The sequence below is a fragment of the Eptesicus fuscus genome, chromosome 20 (assembly GCF_027574615.1).
Source record: "Eptesicus fuscus isolate TK198812 chromosome 20, DD_ASM_mEF_20220401, whole genome shotgun sequence".
Classification (NCBI taxonomy): domain Eukaryota; kingdom Metazoa; phylum Chordata; class Mammalia; order Chiroptera; family Vespertilionidae; genus Eptesicus; species Eptesicus fuscus.
The window spans coordinates 42,353,585-42,370,962 of record NC_072492.1 but is presented as its reverse complement, the minus strand read 5'-3'; the positions used below and the strand labels follow the sequence as shown (position 1 = coordinate 42,370,962).

General features: G+C 47.1%; 2 protein-coding genes and 2 non-coding genes across 5 annotated transcripts; all 4 read left to right on the top strand.

Annotated features, from left to right (window-relative positions):
* The first annotated feature begins 1,843 nt into the window (after positions 1–1,843).
* TRNAC-GCA (transfer RNA cysteine (anticodon GCA)) lies at positions 1,844–1,915 on the top strand. The gene has a single exon. It is a non-coding gene; the product is annotated as a tRNA-Cys (tRNA).
* A 4,345-nt stretch (positions 1,916–6,260) lies between these two features.
* On the top strand, positions 6,261–10,885 carry RPL23 (ribosomal protein L23). 2 transcript variants are annotated; one of them, XM_008153789.3, is made up of 5 exons: positions 6,261–6,360; positions 6,964–7,047; positions 7,347–7,475; positions 10,531–10,644; positions 10,751–10,885. In XM_008153789.3, the coding sequence occupies exons 1-5, from the start codon at positions 6,348–6,350 to the stop codon at positions 10,831–10,833; spliced, it is 423 nt and encodes a 140-aa protein (XP_008152011.1). In that variant the 5' UTR covers positions 6,261–6,347; the 3' UTR covers positions 10,834–10,885. The 2 variants fall into 2 exon arrangements, with proteins under 2 accessions (XP_008152011.1, XP_054565638.1); XM_054709663.1 differs by lacking the exon at positions 6,964–7,047 and having other exon boundaries at positions 6,333–6,360.
* Positions 7,079–7,214, top strand: LOC114227163 (small nucleolar RNA SNORA21). Its single transcript, XR_003613258.2, has one exon. It is a non-coding gene; the product is annotated as a small nucleolar RNA SNORA21 (small nucleolar RNA).
* Positions 10,886–13,729: 2,844 nt separating the features above from the next.
* On the top strand, positions 13,730–16,977 carry C20H17orf98 (chromosome 20 C17orf98 homolog). The gene is made up of 3 exons (XM_008153788.3): positions 13,730–13,987; positions 15,558–15,657; positions 16,721–16,977. The coding sequence occupies exons 1-3, from the start codon at positions 13,781–13,783 to the stop codon at positions 16,876–16,878; spliced, it is 465 nt and encodes a 154-aa protein (XP_008152010.2). The 5' UTR covers positions 13,730–13,780; the 3' UTR covers positions 16,879–16,977.
* Positions 16,978–17,378: the final 401 nt, after the last annotated feature.

Here is a 17,378-nt window from a genome sequence, read left to right as displayed (position 1 = left end):
AGGTTGGAGAGTCATGGAAGGCCTCTCTGTGCAGGTGAGTTTGGAGTTCAGACCTGAATGAGGGCATATTCCAGGCAAAGAAAATGGCTACTACAAGGGCCTTAGGCCTAGAGGGGCTGGAGGAAGGCGGACAAGCAGAGGGCAATTCAAGAGAGCTGGAGAGGGCCTTGTACGATTAGAAAAAGAATCAAGCATTTCTTTTCATTTATTTTTTTAAGATTTTGACATTGATTTTTAGAGAGAGAAAAAGGGAGAGAAAGAAGTGTCCATGTGAGAGCAAAACAGGGGGTCATCTGCCTCCTGCATGCCCCCTTACCAGGGATGCAGCCCAAAACCTGGGCATGTACCCGGCCCGAGAATCAAGCAGTGACCCTCCTGCTTCATAGGCGTGATACTCAACCACTGAGCCCTGCCAGCCAGGCGCCAGTTGACTTCTCTTTGGTAACTTAAACCTGACAGGTAGGAGTATCTGCACCGTGGGAAGTCAGGGCCCTCAAGACTGGTTCTTACCCATTGACCACTCTACCATTGCTTCTGACTGGTTCTGACTTTCTCTAGAAAGGAAGAGTCAAGCTCTTCAGCTGAGAGCGTGAGGAGGAGAGATAAGGTGTGGAAGATTTGAGACAGGAGAAAGTCTGTGAATTAGTCACTTTGGAGAGGGGGAAAGTGAACCTAATCAGCCGTTGGAGTACTAGACAAGAGAGAGCCTGGAGGGACACAGACTTGTAAGCTTTCTTCCAACGACATCCAGCTGCTTTGGGCGCAGGCTTGGTGTAGTCAGATAGCTGAGTTTAACTAGGATTGTGGTTTGGCCGGCAAGCACAACCCAAGGCTTCCTAGTAGAGTGAACGAGGCACTGTGCCAACTTCTGTAGGGAATACAAAAAAGAATGCAACATGATCCTACCCGAAAGAAACCTACAGTCTAGCCCTAGCTGGTTTGGCTCCGTGGATGGAGTGTCGGCCTGCAGACTGAAGGGTCTCGGGTTCAATTCTGGCCAACATGCTGGGGTTGCAGGCTCGATCCCCAGTAGGGGGTGTGCAGGAAGCAGCCGGTCAATGATTCTCTCTCATCATTGATGTTTCTATCTTTCTCTCTCCCTTCTCCTTTCCTCTCTGAAATAAAAATACTTTTTAAAAAAGAAACTTACAGTCTAGTTGGAGAAACAATGCATATACATACAAGCAGGGGAGAAAGAGAACTGACACTCAGCACTAATACGGAGAGCAGCAGAACTGCCAGACAGGTAGTTGATAATGAGAAAAATGAAGTATAGACTTCCTTAAAAATCGGTGGTGAGAAAGAAGAAACGGACAGGCAATCACAGCTAAAGGGAGAGTTTTTTTGAGGAAGGATTTTTTTTTTTAATTTAAATTTAGGGGAAGCCTGTTGAAAGTTGAAGGACTGGAGGAAGTGACTGGAGAGAACAGGAACAATAGGGGCACCGCTGGCACAGGGGCAGAGAGGGTCTGGAGAAAGACAAGGGAAGCACTTCCGCTTGGGCGCAGCGGACGGGGCTGCGACTCAGGTTGCAGGCAGGCAGGATGGAAATTCATCTTCAAGAATTCCCAGATGCCAGAGGCAGAGAAGGCTGTAGTTGATGTAGGAGAGGAATCCCATCGCACACCCCGCCAGCACCTTCAAGCACGGGTCAAAGCGGACTTCGCTCTTTTCTCCTAGCACTTGAGTCCTGATTGCCTCTGGAATCTTTTCTTAGTTCTTTAGTATCTCTCGGGGAAAACCGAAGCAGTTGATCATAAATACCAGACTGCTGTTAATCAGCTGAGACATGGCTGGTCAGTCAACACTACAATTAAGCTGTAATCTCATACCTTCCAGCAGAGGGGGTATAGCTCAGGGGTAGAGCATTTGACTGCAGATCAAGAGGTCCCTGGTTCAAATCCAGGTGCCCCCTCACTGTGTCACTTTTAAACCTTACCACCCATTAAGATGGTGAGAAGTAAAGGTAATGTTAACTACTAATTCATAATTCATTCTGGGATGAGTCCTACAGATTTCACAATCAGTATCAGGGTCAATTTGCAAACAAAAGGAGTACTACTGAGCAATGTGATATCCACAACTTTAGATCAGTGGTTCTTATACATCAACTTTAAAGAGGTGACAAGACATTTGATATCACAACAAATGAAATGTAAAAACACGAAGATCCAGCTGTCATTCATTAAGCCAGATATTAGAGGGATTTTCAAAAGCATGTCATGCAAAGCCATTCTTCTCATTAAATTTTATTGTTTGGGAAAGCATAGTTATTTTCCAGGCTTATTATTTTAAATAAATTAACAAATAATTAAACATTCACTATTTTAATTTCTAATCTGGTAAATGTCAACAGATAGAACCTATCTAAAAAAAAAAAATTGGGGGGGGGGTTCCTCGATAATTTGAGAATGTAAAATAGTCTTCAGATGAAAATATTTGAGAAGCACTGCCCTCAGTAAAGAGGTGGCTCAGGCCCTAGCGGGTTTGGCTCAGTGGATAGAGCGTCAGCCGGCGGACTAAAGGGTCCCGGGTTCTATTCCAGTCAAGGGCATATGCCCAGGTTGCTGGGTTGATTCCCGGTGGGGGGAGAGCAGGAGGCAGCCAATCGGTAATTCTCTCTCATCATTGATGTTTCTGTCTCTCCCTTCCTCTCTGAAATCAATAAAAATACATTTTAAAAGAGAGAGAGAGACAGAGAGAGAGAGAGAGAGAGAGAGAGAGAGAGAGGTGGCTCAGGCCAGAGAATGTTGGGGTTGTGAGATGACCCAGAAAAAGATAACATTTGAACAGAGTTTTAAAGAATAAATAGTGGATAAAGCAAGAAAGAGTCCATAAATCCAAGCAGTTTGATATTGTCGAAGTGTGAAGTGTAAGAGGCAAGGTGACAGCAGATGTTACCACTTAGATGCTGTTGCAATGGCCTCTAAAAGGCAGACGTTTGGATAGAAAAACTTAGGAAGTAGAGTTAAGTCAGTAGATCTTGCTGATTAGGTCCGTGAACTTGGGAGAAGAAGAGAATGCATTGTGCCCTGTTTTCTGGTTTAGACTCTGGTGGTAGCACCAACCCAGAAAACTAATACGGGCAGAAGAGCATGTTTTCTGAGAAAATTATGGTTTCTGTTTTGGACAGCTTGGGTTTCAAGTGCCTGTAGGGTGAAGGTAATCCCGATCATCAGTTCAGATGCAGATGTTCCTCCACTTACAATGGGATTACCTCCTGATAAACCCATCATAAGCTGAAAATACTGTAAATTAAAAATGCATTTAATACTACAATTGTAGCGTATGGTTGTTTACCCTCATGAGCACACGGCCCAGCATCCCTAGAGCCTCATACTGCATATCGCTAATCCAGGAAAAGATCAGCATTCAAAATTCAAACTACGGTTTCTACTGAATATGGATCACTTTTTGCACCATTGTAAAGTGAAAAGAAAAAAAAACTTAAATGGAACCATTGTAAACATGGGACAATCCTTATTGGCCACAGCTAAGCAGAAATGTCTGGGCTGGAGCTATAGACTGGAGAGTGATCAGCATATGGACAGTAATTGAAGCTATTGGGTGGGTATTATCACCCAGAGAAAGACAATGAGAGGGGACCATGAGTCAGGAGGAGAGAGCAGTAGAGCATAGTGACTTAGTGCCTACGCTTTGGAATCAACCAGATTGGGTGGCATTCCCGTTCTGCCTTTCAAGATCTGTGTGATCTTGTACTCCTGGCTTGACCTATTGCTCAGTTTTCTCATCTGTAAAATGAGAATGATACCTATATAACCGGGTTGTTGGGAGGATCCAAGAAGGCATCCTCTATAATAAGAGAGAAATATGCAAATTAGGCCAGGACATCACGACCAGCTCAGGAGGCTGCGTCACAACCAGCTCAGAGCACGCCCCCAGCCCCAGCAGACACACACCACACACCAGGGCTGGGGGCGGGCTCCAAGCGGCCGCGGCCCCAGCCCCGGCTCCACCCAGCTCCAAGGCCATTGCCTCCTGCCCTGGGAGCAAGGCCCCCAGCGGACCCAAGGACCCACCCAGGGGGGAGGGCTCTGAGCTGCAGAGGCCAGACTGTGGCTTGTGCCCGCTCCCGGTGAGGGCTCCCAGACTGTGAGAGGGGGCAAGCTGGGCTGAAGGACACCCACCCAGTGCACGAATTTCATGCACCGGGCCTCTAGCATTCCTATAAAATGCTAAACTCAATGACTGGCACTTATTAACACTCCATAAATAGTATTTTCTATTATTAGTAGTATCATGGAAACCATGAGTGAAGAGTGTTAAAAAGGTGGGAATATTCTCAGTGTGAAATGCTGTGGGTCAAGTAAGATAAAGACAGAGGGGTGTCCTTGGGTTTTGAAAACAAGTAGGTCATGGTGACTTTTCTAGTACAATTTCAGTGTATATAATTCCTAGTATAACTTCAGTCATACAGGGAGTATAAAAACTAGATTACAGGTCTTTAAGGAATGTGCAAATGCAGGAAGGGAAGAAGTAGAGACTGAGAGAGACAAACATCATCTGCCTCCTGCATACCCACAACTGGGGATCAAGCCTGCAACCTGGGCATGTGCCCTGCCTGACCAGGAATTGAACCAGTGACTTCTTGGTGTATGAGTAGATGCTCAACCACTGACCACACCAGTGGGCACCTTGGGAACATTTGGACTCTTCTCTTTCTCCCACACCCCACAAACACATCCGGAATCTGACGACATCACATTACCTCTACTGCTACCACTTGAGTCCAAACCACTATCATTTCTCTCCTGGGTTACTGCCAGAGCTCCCTAACAGATCTCTTTACTTGTATCTTTGTGTCCCCTCCCACAGTCTAGTCTCAACTAGAGAGATCCTTCTGACATATTAGTCAGATCGTGGTTAAATAGGGAAATGGTTCCTCTTCTCAGTCCATGTGGAACACAAAGCCCGACATGATATGATTCCATTACATCTTAGCTTCTGACCTTGTGTCCTACTATTTTCCCCTTCACTTACTCTGCCCAGACACACCTGCTTTTCTTTCTGTTCCTATAGTTCAGGCACACTCCTGCCTTAGAGCTTTTTATTAGCTGATGACTCTAGACCAGCAGTCGCCGACCCCTGGTGGTCCGTGAGGTCCGAAAGGTTGGCGACCGCTGCTCTAGACTGCTCCTCCCTGGACATGGGTATTACTAACTCACTTATCTTAAAAGTCCTTGCTCTAAATGTCAACTCCTTCTGTGAAGCCCACACTAACCATTCTATTTTAAATTGCAATCTGCCCCTCCTCCCACTTCCGGATGTCGCTTACCTTGTTCTGCTTTTATTTTTTTCATACTACTTAACATCATCTAACATACTACACATTGCAATTATTCTATCTACTAGAGGCCCAGTGCAGGGAACTCATGCACCGTAGGGTCCCTAGGCCTGACCAGCGAGCAGGGCCGATCTGGGCCTTCCGGCTGCCAGCGGGGCCTTCCTTCCTTCTGCGCCGCCCCCTGGTCAGCGCGTGTCATAGCAAGCAATTGAACCCCAGCGTCTCGGTCAAACTCCCAAGGGGACACTTTGCATATTAGCCTTTTATATATGTAGAAGATATATAAAAGGCTAGTTCAGTGTCTAATATCCACCTTCACCATCACCCAGCAGTGGGCTCCATAAGGGCAAGAATGTTTTTTGTTTTTTTTTAGGGCAAGAATGTTGATCTGTTTTGTCCTCTGATGTAGCCTAGTGTATGCCCAGGACAGTATCTGGCCTAAAGTGGGCACTCAGTATTTAAATGAATGTAGTATTGACAGAAAGAAACCAGGAGAATGGAGGAGGCTGAAGCTGTGAAAGGGGTAATTAAATAAAGCAAGATATCTAATACAGATGGGTATGAGGCCAGGCACGCATATATTTGTAATTATCTGTAGTGCTAGAATGGCACTTCTCAATTAAATCACATCCTAATGAAACCATGTAGCGTTTTTCCCCTAGCCCTCCCACACCCTGATCTTTGGGGGCCCCTACACAGCACAGCTGTTTTAACCATTTCAGAACGTAGCATCCAGCGAGGTCCCTGGCACTAAGTGCTCAAAAAAGGGGTCGTGGGGTAAACTAACAAACCAACGTTTCTGTGTTCACAACCGCTTTCGAACTCGTCGAGGGGAGACTCTAGGTTTCCTTCCCTTCCGCAGCCCTCAACCCCGTAACCGCCCACTTCCAGGGTCTATTACGTAATAACACGTCGCGCTGGGGGGGGGGAGGGGCGGGCTGAGCAAACTCCGGATCACGTGACGACCGTGGGCGGGGCGTAAAGGTTCATATCCCAGCATCCTTTGTAAGCACTTCCTTTCCATCCCTTTCCGGCGTCCAAGATGTCGAAGAGAGGTGAGGTTTTGGCCCTGGGTGATCCTTCTCCATCTGCTGCGTGGTGGCTGCTGGCCTCGCCGGGAGCGGCGGCCATGGGCAGCTGGGGCGCTTTGCTCTCGTCCGAGCCGGAGAGGGTGAGGAGGGGCGCCGCGAGAGTACTGGCTGGGCCCCCGAAAGTGGCGGTCGGGGGGCCTGGAGAGTTGAGCTGCGGGATTCCGACATGATGCCGACATGATGCCAGACCGCACCCCGCGCGATCGCTGCGCGCCCGGCGCTGCGGGAATGGGGTTCAATCCGGGTTGACTTAGGCCCGAGAGTGGGGGGACTTTCGCGGCCCCCCGCCTTACAGGGAGAACTCCGTGGTGCAAAAGGCCGAGCGAGAATTGAGTCGTACAGGCCCCTGAATCGCAACGTCAAGGTGGTTGTAATGAGGAGTTGGCGATTTGCCCTGAGAACTGGTTGGCACGTGGGGAAGGGAGTGAGTGGAGCCCTAGAGAGAGCGAGTCTGTAGTGTGCAGTTTCCAATAAATTCATATGCGCGTGAATTTAAAGCCTAGAATGTGGAGGGAACCCCGAACCATGAGCGGACAGTGAGCGCTCTCCTGTTTCTCTTACCCACAGGACGTGGTGGGTCCTCCGGGGCGAAATTCCGGATTTCCCTGGGTCTTCCGGTAGGAGCCGTGATCAACTGTGCTGACAACACAGGTGAGCCCTGCGGCTGCACCCGGCCCACCTACCCCTTTGAAAAGCACTCGTTGGGCCTTTTGCTAATGACCCACTGAGCCGTCAAGAAAGGGCAAAGTAAAAACACCGCTTTTGGGTGAAGCGGCAGCATGTTGTGCTGTTTTGCTTCAATCGGTGGTGTGACAAGGTGCTCCGCCTTGGGGTGGGGGTGAGTGTGACTGGAGGGAGAGGCTTTGGGAGTGTTGGGGAAATGTTACAGCGGCAGAGCTGCCTGATAGACCCTCAGAAAAACGTCACTTCTGCTTACATTTCTTTTCTAGGAGCCAAAAACCTGTACATTATTTCCGTGAAGGGGATCAAGGGACGACTGAACAGGCTTCCTGCCGCCGGTGTGGGTGACATGGTGATGGCCACAGTAAAAAAAGGCAAACCGGAGCTCAGAAAGAAGGGTGAGTCGAGTAACTGAGCCCTCATGGCTTATTGGACAGCTGGAGACTTCTCCCTTTATTGATAATTTTACCATTCTCCAGGCCTCTTAAAGCTTGACTTCCTTTGAGAGGCCATGTGAGATCAATATTCTAAGTTCCTCATCGGCTTCCCATGTAAACTAGGGGCTCCATCCCCCAAATGTTTACTCTGCCATTTCCCCAGCAAGTTCAGCTGGTAATTATAGGCCACCTCGCATACCTACACACATGGGAACAAAAGCCCTGAGTGTGTGACATATAGGATTGTCTCTTCTACTTAAGGTCTTTAGTTCATTGCTCATTCCCTTGGCTACAGGTGAATATGGTGGTACTTAGTAAATAAACTTTTTTAAAAATATATTTTATTGATTTTTTACAGAGAGGAAGGGAGATAGAGATAGTTAGAAACATCGATGAGAGAGAAACATCGATCAGCTGCCTCCTGCACACCCCCTACTAGGTATGTGCCCGCAACCAAGGTACATGCCCTTGATCGGAATCGAACCTGGGACCCTTGAGTCCGCAGGCCGACGCTCTATCCACTGAACCAAACCGGTCAGGGCTAAATAAACTTTTTTGATGGCTGGTTTAGAGCTCAACCAGGTGAGATCACACCCTTAGGACTTGATGTGTCCTCAGGCAGGTCTCCTTTTCTGGAACTACTGATTGGAAAGGGGATGGTGATACTTCCTCCAGTGGGTACAGTCAGGCAATGTGCTAAGCATGCAGAGCATCGGGCCTGTTACCTAGCACTTTGTAGGTACGAGTATCACATGGTATTTCTCCTTTAAGACAGGTTTTTTTTTTTTAGATGAGATGAAGAGTTACACGTGGTTGCTTCTAAATCTCTTCTGATAGAAACTAAAACGAGCTGCTTGATGCTTAATAGTGGGCTATTTCCCAGAAGCTTTCCTGCTAATGTGAATTAGAGGGGATGGTCTCAGAGCCCTTACGACTTGTGATGCCCTGTCTGGCTTTACTGCTTCTGATACTTGGTGCGCTTTCACGGTTCAGCTCCTGATTTTTTTTTCCCTTGTGTGTGTCTGCTTAGTGTGCCTCTGCCATGGGGTGCCTTGCTTTTCCTGAGAAGTCCTAGCCACCTCTTAGAAATATGACAGGTCTCAGACACATGTCCCAGTTACTCCCTGTAGGCCTGCCTATGCCCCTCCCTATTCCCGTGTTTAGCTTTTTGGTCAGAAGTCTTACTTGGTTCACTTTCAATGTCCTTTTGAGGGCTTGGTAGCCAAGCAGTAAGTAGCATTGTGGTTACGTCTTGATTAATCAGTGTGTAGATTGGGGTGGTATGCACCTGGACAGGCTTCCCTTTTAGAACACTTGCTGGGTCTGATGTGTGGCCCGGGGGGCTGTCAGGGAAGGGCAGAGCGATTGGCCAAGGCTGTGGGTGAGCTGGCAGCAGGATGTGCTGTGGGTCTCCATCAGTATTGGGACAGACCAGAGAACACTGCATGGTTCCAAAAGTAGTTGTGCATTTTCAACTCTGTTAATGTCTTCTTTGGTCCTTATTTTTGCTACCAAATACTTCTCCGCACCTTAGACTGAGCATGTAATGCAGAAATGTGCAAGGGGCAGGACTGGAAGTCCAGGATCCTGGGTTAGATCTGTAGGTTCATCTGGGATCCTGTAAATGGTTTATAAGTAGATGAGGGTCCAACAGGTGGTGCTCAGTAAATACTATTTGCCTGCCGCTCTGTGTGTTCTTGTTAAGAACAAGAGGCTATGTCCATAGAACTTGTCTCAAGGATTGTCAGGCTCCCTGATCATGTGTTTGTGTGTCTTGATTGATTTCAGAGAGGAAGGGAGAGATACAAACATCAATGATGAGTGATAATCATAGATCAGTTGCCTCCTGCATGCTCCCTACTGGGGATCCAGCCTGCAACCTGGGCCCTTGACCGGAATCGAACCTGAGACCTTTCCGTCCGCAGGCTGATGCTCTATCCATTGAACCAAACTGGCTAGGGCGCCTTATTATGTTTAAATAACTGGAATATCTTGAGAGTTACGAGGAATGCCAATGCAAATCGAATCCAGCATGCAAAAACAGATTCTGATAAAATAACAAAAATGTGTGGTACTTTTGCTGACAAAAAAGAAAAAAGCCCAAACTGGAACAGACAGCAGTGGCTGCAAATAAAAAGCCTGGTCACGGAAAAGCAACATCAAATTCTCACTCGGGTCCCTGATTACCTCCAAACTATATTTCATTCCTTAATAATTTAGCAAAAGAGACTAATGAGATGTTATCTACGCTGTTTAATTGGTTCCCTGGTTTCAGGGAAGTATGTTTGGTGCCTGAGAGGCATGGCATTGCATTTGTTGAATTTGGAGACAGGCTGGTGCTTCCAAGGATGCTTTACAAGGATTTAATTAACATCATGCTGTCCTGTGCCACGAAGAGCGCCTATGCTGAGAAACAACATTTGGGATAGTTGTCTTTCAAGGATTTGGTGTAATATTTATAGTGTTGTTTTTTTAAACCATTTGATCAGGCCATTTTAATGGGGGTGGGGTAGTGATAATGAACTTTTTGTGCAGGTTTTTAAAAGAATTAGCTAGACTTTCTCTAGCCTTAGTGAACTATGAAATATGAAGGCCTCATTTTTGTGCAATAAACTTAAGAGTTTGTATTTGGAAAACCTAAGGTATGGGACGTACTTAATTCCAACAAATTCTTGGAAGCAGTAATTTTTAGATCAAGGTATGTACTTTCTTGAGGGTTTGATTAAGTACTGGTTGGAATATTGCCTAATGAATTAACAGTTTGTCCTCTCCGCGTATTCGCTCTGGAGTGTGGGGAGGGGACAGGTTATTCCCACTTTTATGATACTAGGATCTTGACAGTTTGCACCCATTGGGTGAAATGGGAAAAGTATAGGAAGCGTTTAGCGAGTGTCCTGCATACATCTGTCCAAATGGGAAATGTTGGGGAACTAGACGATGTGTAAACTGCTTTCTTACGGTGGCACTGGGACCTGACCTGACAGATTAATGACTGCTGTCCTTTTTTCCTCCTTAGTACATCCAGCGGTGGTAATTAGACAACGGAAGTCATACCGGAGAAAAGATGGCGTGTTTCTTTATTTTGAGGATAATGCGGGGGTCATAGTAAATAATAAAGGGGAAATGAAAGGTAAGAAAGGATCCACATTGTTGGGGTGATTTGATTCTTGGGTCTAGGAGTACAGGCAAAGGAGGGACCCTCTGATCTTACCCGGCACCTTTCTTCTTTTACGCAGGTTCTGCCATCACAGGACCCGTTGCAAAGGAGTGTGCAGATTTGTGGCCCAGGATTGCATCCAATGCTGGCAGCATTGCATGATTCTCTGGTGTATTTGTAAAGGAAAAACCCATTAAAAATTGGTGACATGAAATGCTTGCCTTCTGTTCATTTCTACATGTCACTCTTCTTTTTTTTTTTTTTTAATTGATTTTTTACAGAGAGGAAGGGAGAGGGATAGAAAGTTAGAAACATCAATGAGAGAGAAACATCAATCAGCTGCCTCCTGCACACCCCCTACTGGGGATGTGCCCCCAACCAAGGTACATGCCCCTGACCGGAATCGAAACTGGGACCTTTCAGTCCGCAGGCCGATGCTCTAGCCACTGAGCCAAACCGGTTTTTTGTAAAACAAACTACTTCGCAAACTTTCCGTGGATGTATGTTAAAAAAAAAAAAAAGATACAGTCTTTGCACTGTGGTGAGTATACAGAACTTTTGGAACATCCCAATTTCTGCTATTAAAAAAAAAAACTAGATATTTGGGTTTTGAGTCCGTAAATAAGTGGCAGGTACTTCTTGATGACAGGAAACCTCAGAAAACTGGCGTGCAGTGAGAAAGATATTCAAGATTAGAGGCCTGATGCATGAATTCGTGTAAGAGTAGGCCTTCCACTGGCTGCCAGCGCTGGCTTCATTCGAAGTCTGGTCTAATTAGCATATTATGCTTTTATTATTATAGACAGGTAGAGTGACCGCTCAGATCCTAGACATGCTTATGGAGCCCAAGGAGTGATGTCAGTAGGAACCATGTACACACTTCTATTTATGCACACTTGGATTTACAGGTTTTCTTGGAGATTTGCATGTAAACCAGTGTATTTGTAAAAACACATGGTAAATGCCATGTAAATTGGCTCTTGTGGTAGATGATTAAATTAATATCTTCAGTTTTTGCCATAATTTTTTTAACATCTTTATTGATATCAGGGAGAGAGAGAAACATAAATGATGGGAGAGAATCATTGATCAGCTGCCTCCTGCACACCCCCTACTAGGGATCAAGCCCACAACACAGGCATGTGCCCTTGACTGGAATCAAACCCGGGACCTTTCAGTCCGCAGCCTGATGCTCTATCCACTGAGCCAGACCAGCTAGGGCTGCTGTAATGTTTTGACAGGATGACCACATATATGCCAAACTATGGTTTGAGAATAAAAGGAGAGGATATGATTGTGCCAGCACAATAAGTATAAATCCTGGCAAGTTGTGCCTGAAGGTATTCACTTTTATTGTAGCTTTTCTTTCCAAACCGTGAATTAGGTGAAATATTTAGGGTATGGGGAAAGAACACTTAGCTGGTTTGGATCAATAATGCAGCTTCATATCTAGTATATGAAAATACTCTGCCCTGAATGTTACCTGTAAGTTGGATATAATGTAAGGCTGAAGCTTGAGTACACCCTGCCTAGCTCAGTCACTTGGTGAGATGACTACCTTTTGTCCAAGATGAGGAATGTACCAGGACTAGAGAGCAGTGGTTGTCAACTGGAGGAATTTTTTTTTTTTTAATATATTTTATTGATTTTTTTTTTTTTTTTTTTTATGGAGAGGAAGGGAGAGGGATAGAAACATCGGTGAGAGAGACATTGACCAGCTGCCTCCTGCACACTCCCTACTGGGTATGTGCCCGCAACCAAGGTACATGCCCTTGACCAGAATCGAACCTGGGACCCTTGAGTCCCCAGGCCGACGCTCTATCCACTGAACCAAACCGGTTAGGGCTGGAGGAATTTTTTTTAATGTGGCCAGGCCATCTCCCAGACCAATTAAGTTGGACTGGAGGTAGGACTGGATAGCACCAGTATTTTTTAAAGCTGCCCAGATTTCCAAGGGGTAGCTAAGAAAAAGATCCAGTGCTCTGTTCAGACTGAGCCTTGGTTTTCGGAATATTGAAGTCTCCAAAACAGACTTTTCTGCTACTGTATTCCCCAGCCTGGTGAACTTCAAATCTGTGACAAGAAGCCCCCAGGTCCTTTATTGAAAAAATCCTGCTGCAGGCATGGCTCAGTGGTTGAGTGTTGACCTATGAACCAGGAGGTCACAGTTCAAATCCTGGTCAGGGCACGCCCAGATTATGGGCTTGATCCTCAGTGTGGGTGTGCAGGAGGTAGCCGATCAATGACTTTCATCATGGATGCTTCCATCTCTCCCTCTCTGAAACCAATAAAAATATATTTATTAAAAAATGTTAATAGTGAATAAAATAATCCCTCCTAGAGCCTGTAAAAGGATGACTAGCACCTCAGAGCTGGTGTGAGCAGTCCATATAGTGTGCTTTGATATATAAAGCATCTTTATAAGGATTTGATCAAGGGGAAAATTTGGGAAGTAAAAAGTACCTGAAGCCATACTAAAGAAAATCATGGTTCACGTTTTGCTGTATCCTATCATACATTAAGTTTGCCAGAGAAAAACTATGGCGATATATCAACCTGTTTTTTTAGGGGGGTTAACAGGAAGAGATACTAACTGATGAAAAGAATTGGGTGGGGAGGGAGGAAGTGCACTTAACTGGAAGTCAGGAGACCGAATTCTGGTTCTGGATCCACCAGTAAATGGATTTAGGGAATGTCACAACGTTTCTGAGCTTCAACTTCCAGTTCTGTAAAATGAGAGTGGGAAGTAGATGCTATCTGAACTCTTTCTGATCCATCTGGGCACAAGATTTTCAACAGAACTGAGTTGGGAAGATGCATATGATAAGGTGGGAAGAGAGAACCTTGCTCTTAAAGGAAAGCGGGAAGCTGGGCCCGGCCGCACTCACAGACACACTTCTCCCCTTCAATCTCTTGCATGGCCTCCTGCTCATCCCGCTGGGCCCAGCAAGCAACTTCCCCCACAGCTCTAAGGGCCCACCCGGTTGGATGGGGACAATGGGGTTTATGTCGCAGGGGTCCTGAGAGCACGTAACAATGCGCAGGGGAGCCCCCTGCCTGGGGCCTCCCACTCCCACCAGCGAGGTCCTTGGAGGCTGCGGTGGTTGGGATGGTGCACTTGCGCGAGTATCCCATGCGGTTGGAGAAGGGCTTCGTCTTGGATGGGGTGGCCCTGAGCACCATGGCCCGCAACTATGAGCAGTTGAAGCCCAAGGTCTGGTCTGCGATTCCGCCGTACAATGCGCAGCAGGACTACCACGCCCGCCGGTACTTCAAGAGCCGTGTGGTTCCGCCCATTTTGCAGAAAACTGGTCAGGTATAGGAACTCCCCAAAGCACCCCGCTGTTTGCCTGCAGAGGTGTCCCTGGCGGCGGACTGACTTCCCAAATCCCGGCGTCTCACTCAAGCGCCCTCCCACCAGGCAGGCTCCCCGCCCCCACGCCTCCCCCCACACACACACCCCTCAGTTTTCTTCATAAACACACGGACCTGGCCAGGTTCTATCCCTGAACTTAAGAATGATCTCATTTTGGGTTTCTGCAAGCCTAGGGAACCGGACTCAAAGTCCGCTTCTCCCAAACCGATTTCATTGTCCTTTTTGACGTCATGGAACCTCCCTTTAGGGTGACCTCACACTGCAAATTCTCTGAAAGCACGAAAATCTATGTGACCTCAGTGAACAAGACAAAGAACTGAGTCTAGACCCACCAAGTGCCACGCCTTCTGTTCGGTGACGTCATAGCTACAATGGGGCTCACTCCAAGGAACCTCCCAACCCTCCTTGGATCTCCCTTCTCCCCAGGCCTTTCCCTGGCAGGGGGCGGGTTGCCCCTCCCCAGCAGACTACTTCCCTGGGGTCAAAGAATCTGAGGCTATTTGCTAATGATTCCATTTAAAAAAAAAAAAAAATATATATATATATATATATATAGAGAGAGAGAGAGAGAGAGAGAGAGAGAGAGATTTTAGAGAGGACAGGAGAGGCACAGAGAGGTAGAAACATCGCTGAGAGAGAAATATCTATCGCCCTACTTGGGGTCGAGCCCGAAATACCTATGCCCTGACCAGGAATCGAACCATGACCACACTCTACTGAGCCACACTGATTGGGCTGGTTCCATTCTTTTCACCACTTTTGCCTCCCATATTGGTGCCTATGTCGCAGTGGTATGAATACGACTTAATGGGGGTTATTCCGTGAACAAATCTAGGGTATTGTTTTTTTATCCCAGGTGTTTGTGTGTGCACATGCATGTTCAGTACAAGTATATATGGACACACATCTGTACATGCCATGTTTGAGTGTGTACTTGCTGTTGACTCATGTAGCTTTTAGGACAGAAGGAGCCAGAGTATGGGGAGGGCTTGGGAAAGAATATGGCATACACACTTTTGAAATTTTCTGTTCCGTTCTGTTTTGTAAGTAGTTTAATTGTCACAACCACCATTTGTGGTAGGTATTATTTTCATTTAAATGAAGATAAGGTTTAAAAAAAAAGATGAGGTTTACTGAACTTTACTATGCCAGGCCCTTTATTGGAACCACCTCACTTAAAGCTCACAGCAACCCTCCTTTTACTGATGGGGACCCTGAGGTCCAGAAAGGCTGTGTCATCGGCCTGGGTCACACAGCTTGTTCGTGGCAGAGCTGGAACTGGAAACTGGCAGCAGACACTGAGCCCCTAAGGGCCAAGCTACACAGCCTCTCCCTGAGAGGCAATAGAGATCAGAGTATATTTAACCTTTCTGGCCCTCTGACCCCTGGCTGTGACCTCTAGCCCCTCCCCACAAGCCACAGGGGAGCCCGCATTGTGCATGTCTCAGCACGGTGGTTGACAGTCCTTTTGTTCCCTAACCGTCTTCTGTATTCTCTCCCTCATGCTCAGGATCACGGAGGTACAGGAAGGGACGGCTGGATAGTGGATTATTTCCACATCTTCGGAGAAGAACAGAAATACATCAACAGGAGAAACTGGTCAGGGGCAGGCAAGTGGTCCCCCCTAGGAAGAGTGGTGTGCATCCCACAGATCAGAGAGAGAAAGTGGGTGTAGAGAGACCTGGTTGGGGAGAAGAGGGCCAGGTAAGAGCAGAAGCTGTAACAGTACTCCCCATATTTAGTTATTGAGCACCTACTGCCTGTCAGGTGCTTTTTACCCTCACACTGCCCCCATGTTACAACCTGGGAAACTGGGACTGAGGGAGTTACAGTGATTTGCTGAGAAGGGCTGAGCTAGAATTAGGATTCCACTTTTCTAACTCTAAAGCCTTCATTCCTCTCATTGCTTCTGGGCAGGCTGTCTCCTGCGTATGTTACAGGCACAGTTAAGCAGCAACAGGAATGGAAGAGTTGAGCCAAAACCGGTTTGGCTCAGTGGGTAGAGCGTCGGCCTGCGGACTGAAGGGTCCCAGGTTCAATTTCGGTCAAGGGCATGTACCTTTGTTGAGGGCATATCCCCAGTGGGGGGGGTGTAGGAGGCAGCTGATGGATGTTCCTAACTCTCTATCCCTCTCTCTTCCTCTCTGTAAAAAAATCAATAAAATATAAAAAAAAATAGTATCTCATTAGGAGATACTACTTCATAAGAATGGGAGAGTTGAGAGGTATTTTTCTGACTGGGTAAACACTCCCCCCACCCCAATCCCCCCACCCTTTAGCCACACTCTATAGTCACAGGACCCTTTCTAACATTTGGCCACACTGAGCACATCAATGTTCTCCAGATGGGTCAGAGGCAAGGATGGAATTTTCTCAATTCTGGGAGCAGAGCAAGTTTGGCCAAGCCCAGAAGTTTCTGACCCTCATGGACCATTCATACTCTTGCACACTCTTCCTGCTGTGAGGCTGGGTTTCTAGGAAGCCATCGGTTTCCTTGACTTCACCAACCCTTGGCTTTTCAGTCAAGAGGCTTGAGACATTTGAGGATTGAGGGTTCCGCTAGACCTGGGGAGCACAGCCACCGTAGCTGGGTTGGTCCTAATACCACCTGTGGAAGTGGAGAAAGCAAGCGGGCGCTGCATGCAAGCTCAGGCCTCTCTCTCCACCCGCCAGGGCATTCCTGCCAGCAGGTGATCGGGCATGACTACTACAATGCTGATGTGAAAACGATCAGGGGGTTCAATGGGCGGTTTGGCTACCGCAGGAACACCCCAGCCCTCCGCCAGTGCCCATCTGTCTTCGGAGAGGTCACCCGACTCCCTCTCTTCTAACGGCAGCTCTTCCTTTCATACCCCTTGAACTGAATTTCTATGACAGTTGCTTAGATGAACTCCCAGTATTGTTTTATATAAAAATTGTTTTTATCTGTGCCTCCAAGTGTGCTGTTTCTTCCCCGAGTTGCGGTGGGGGTGGGGGGGTGGGGAGACTCGTTTCTCTATTCTCAGCTTTTCTCCCCAGTGGAGAGGAGGTGAGAGGAGAAAGTGCATCTCAGGTTTGTGCCTTTACACTCCATGCCAACCAGTGCCAGCTTGTTGCACGCTATTCTGCCTCAGTTCTCCCTTGCCAGTGTGATGAGGAACCACCACACTACCCAGCCCTCAACAATTGTCCCCCAGACATCCGCAGGGCTGGGTCAGAGCTGGCTACCGTTTCCATCAAGAATGGAGCAAGCGGGGTGGCCACAGGGATGGGCCGTTGGTTGCCCTAAAAGGATTTCCTGAATTTCCTGAGAGTAATCCCATCCAAAAGAACTGACATTGTCCTTCTCCTT

Bases quoted from the DNA above. Each gene is read 5' to 3' on its own strand.
- C20H17orf98 (XM_008153788.3), top strand. From the start codon at position 13,781: ATGGTGCACTTGCGCGAGTATCCCATGCGGTTGGAGAAGGGCTTCGTC. The intron at 13,988-15,557 runs GTATAGGAACTC...CCTCATGCTCAG, and splicing joins TTTTGCAGAAAACTGGTCAG to GATCACGGAGGTACAGGAAG. The intron at 15,658-16,720 runs GCAAGTGGTCCC...TCCACCCGCCAG, and splicing joins GAGAAACTGGTCAGGGGCAG to GGCATTCCTGCCAGCAGGTG.
- RPL23 (XM_008153789.3), top strand. The intron at 7,048-7,346 runs GTGAGCCCTGCG...TTTCTTTTCTAG, and splicing joins CAACTGTGCTGACAACACAG to GAGCCAAAAACCTGTACATT. The intron at 7,476-10,530 runs GTGAGTCGAGTA...TTTCCTCCTTAG, and splicing joins ACCGGAGCTCAGAAAGAAGG to TACATCCAGCGGTGGTAATT.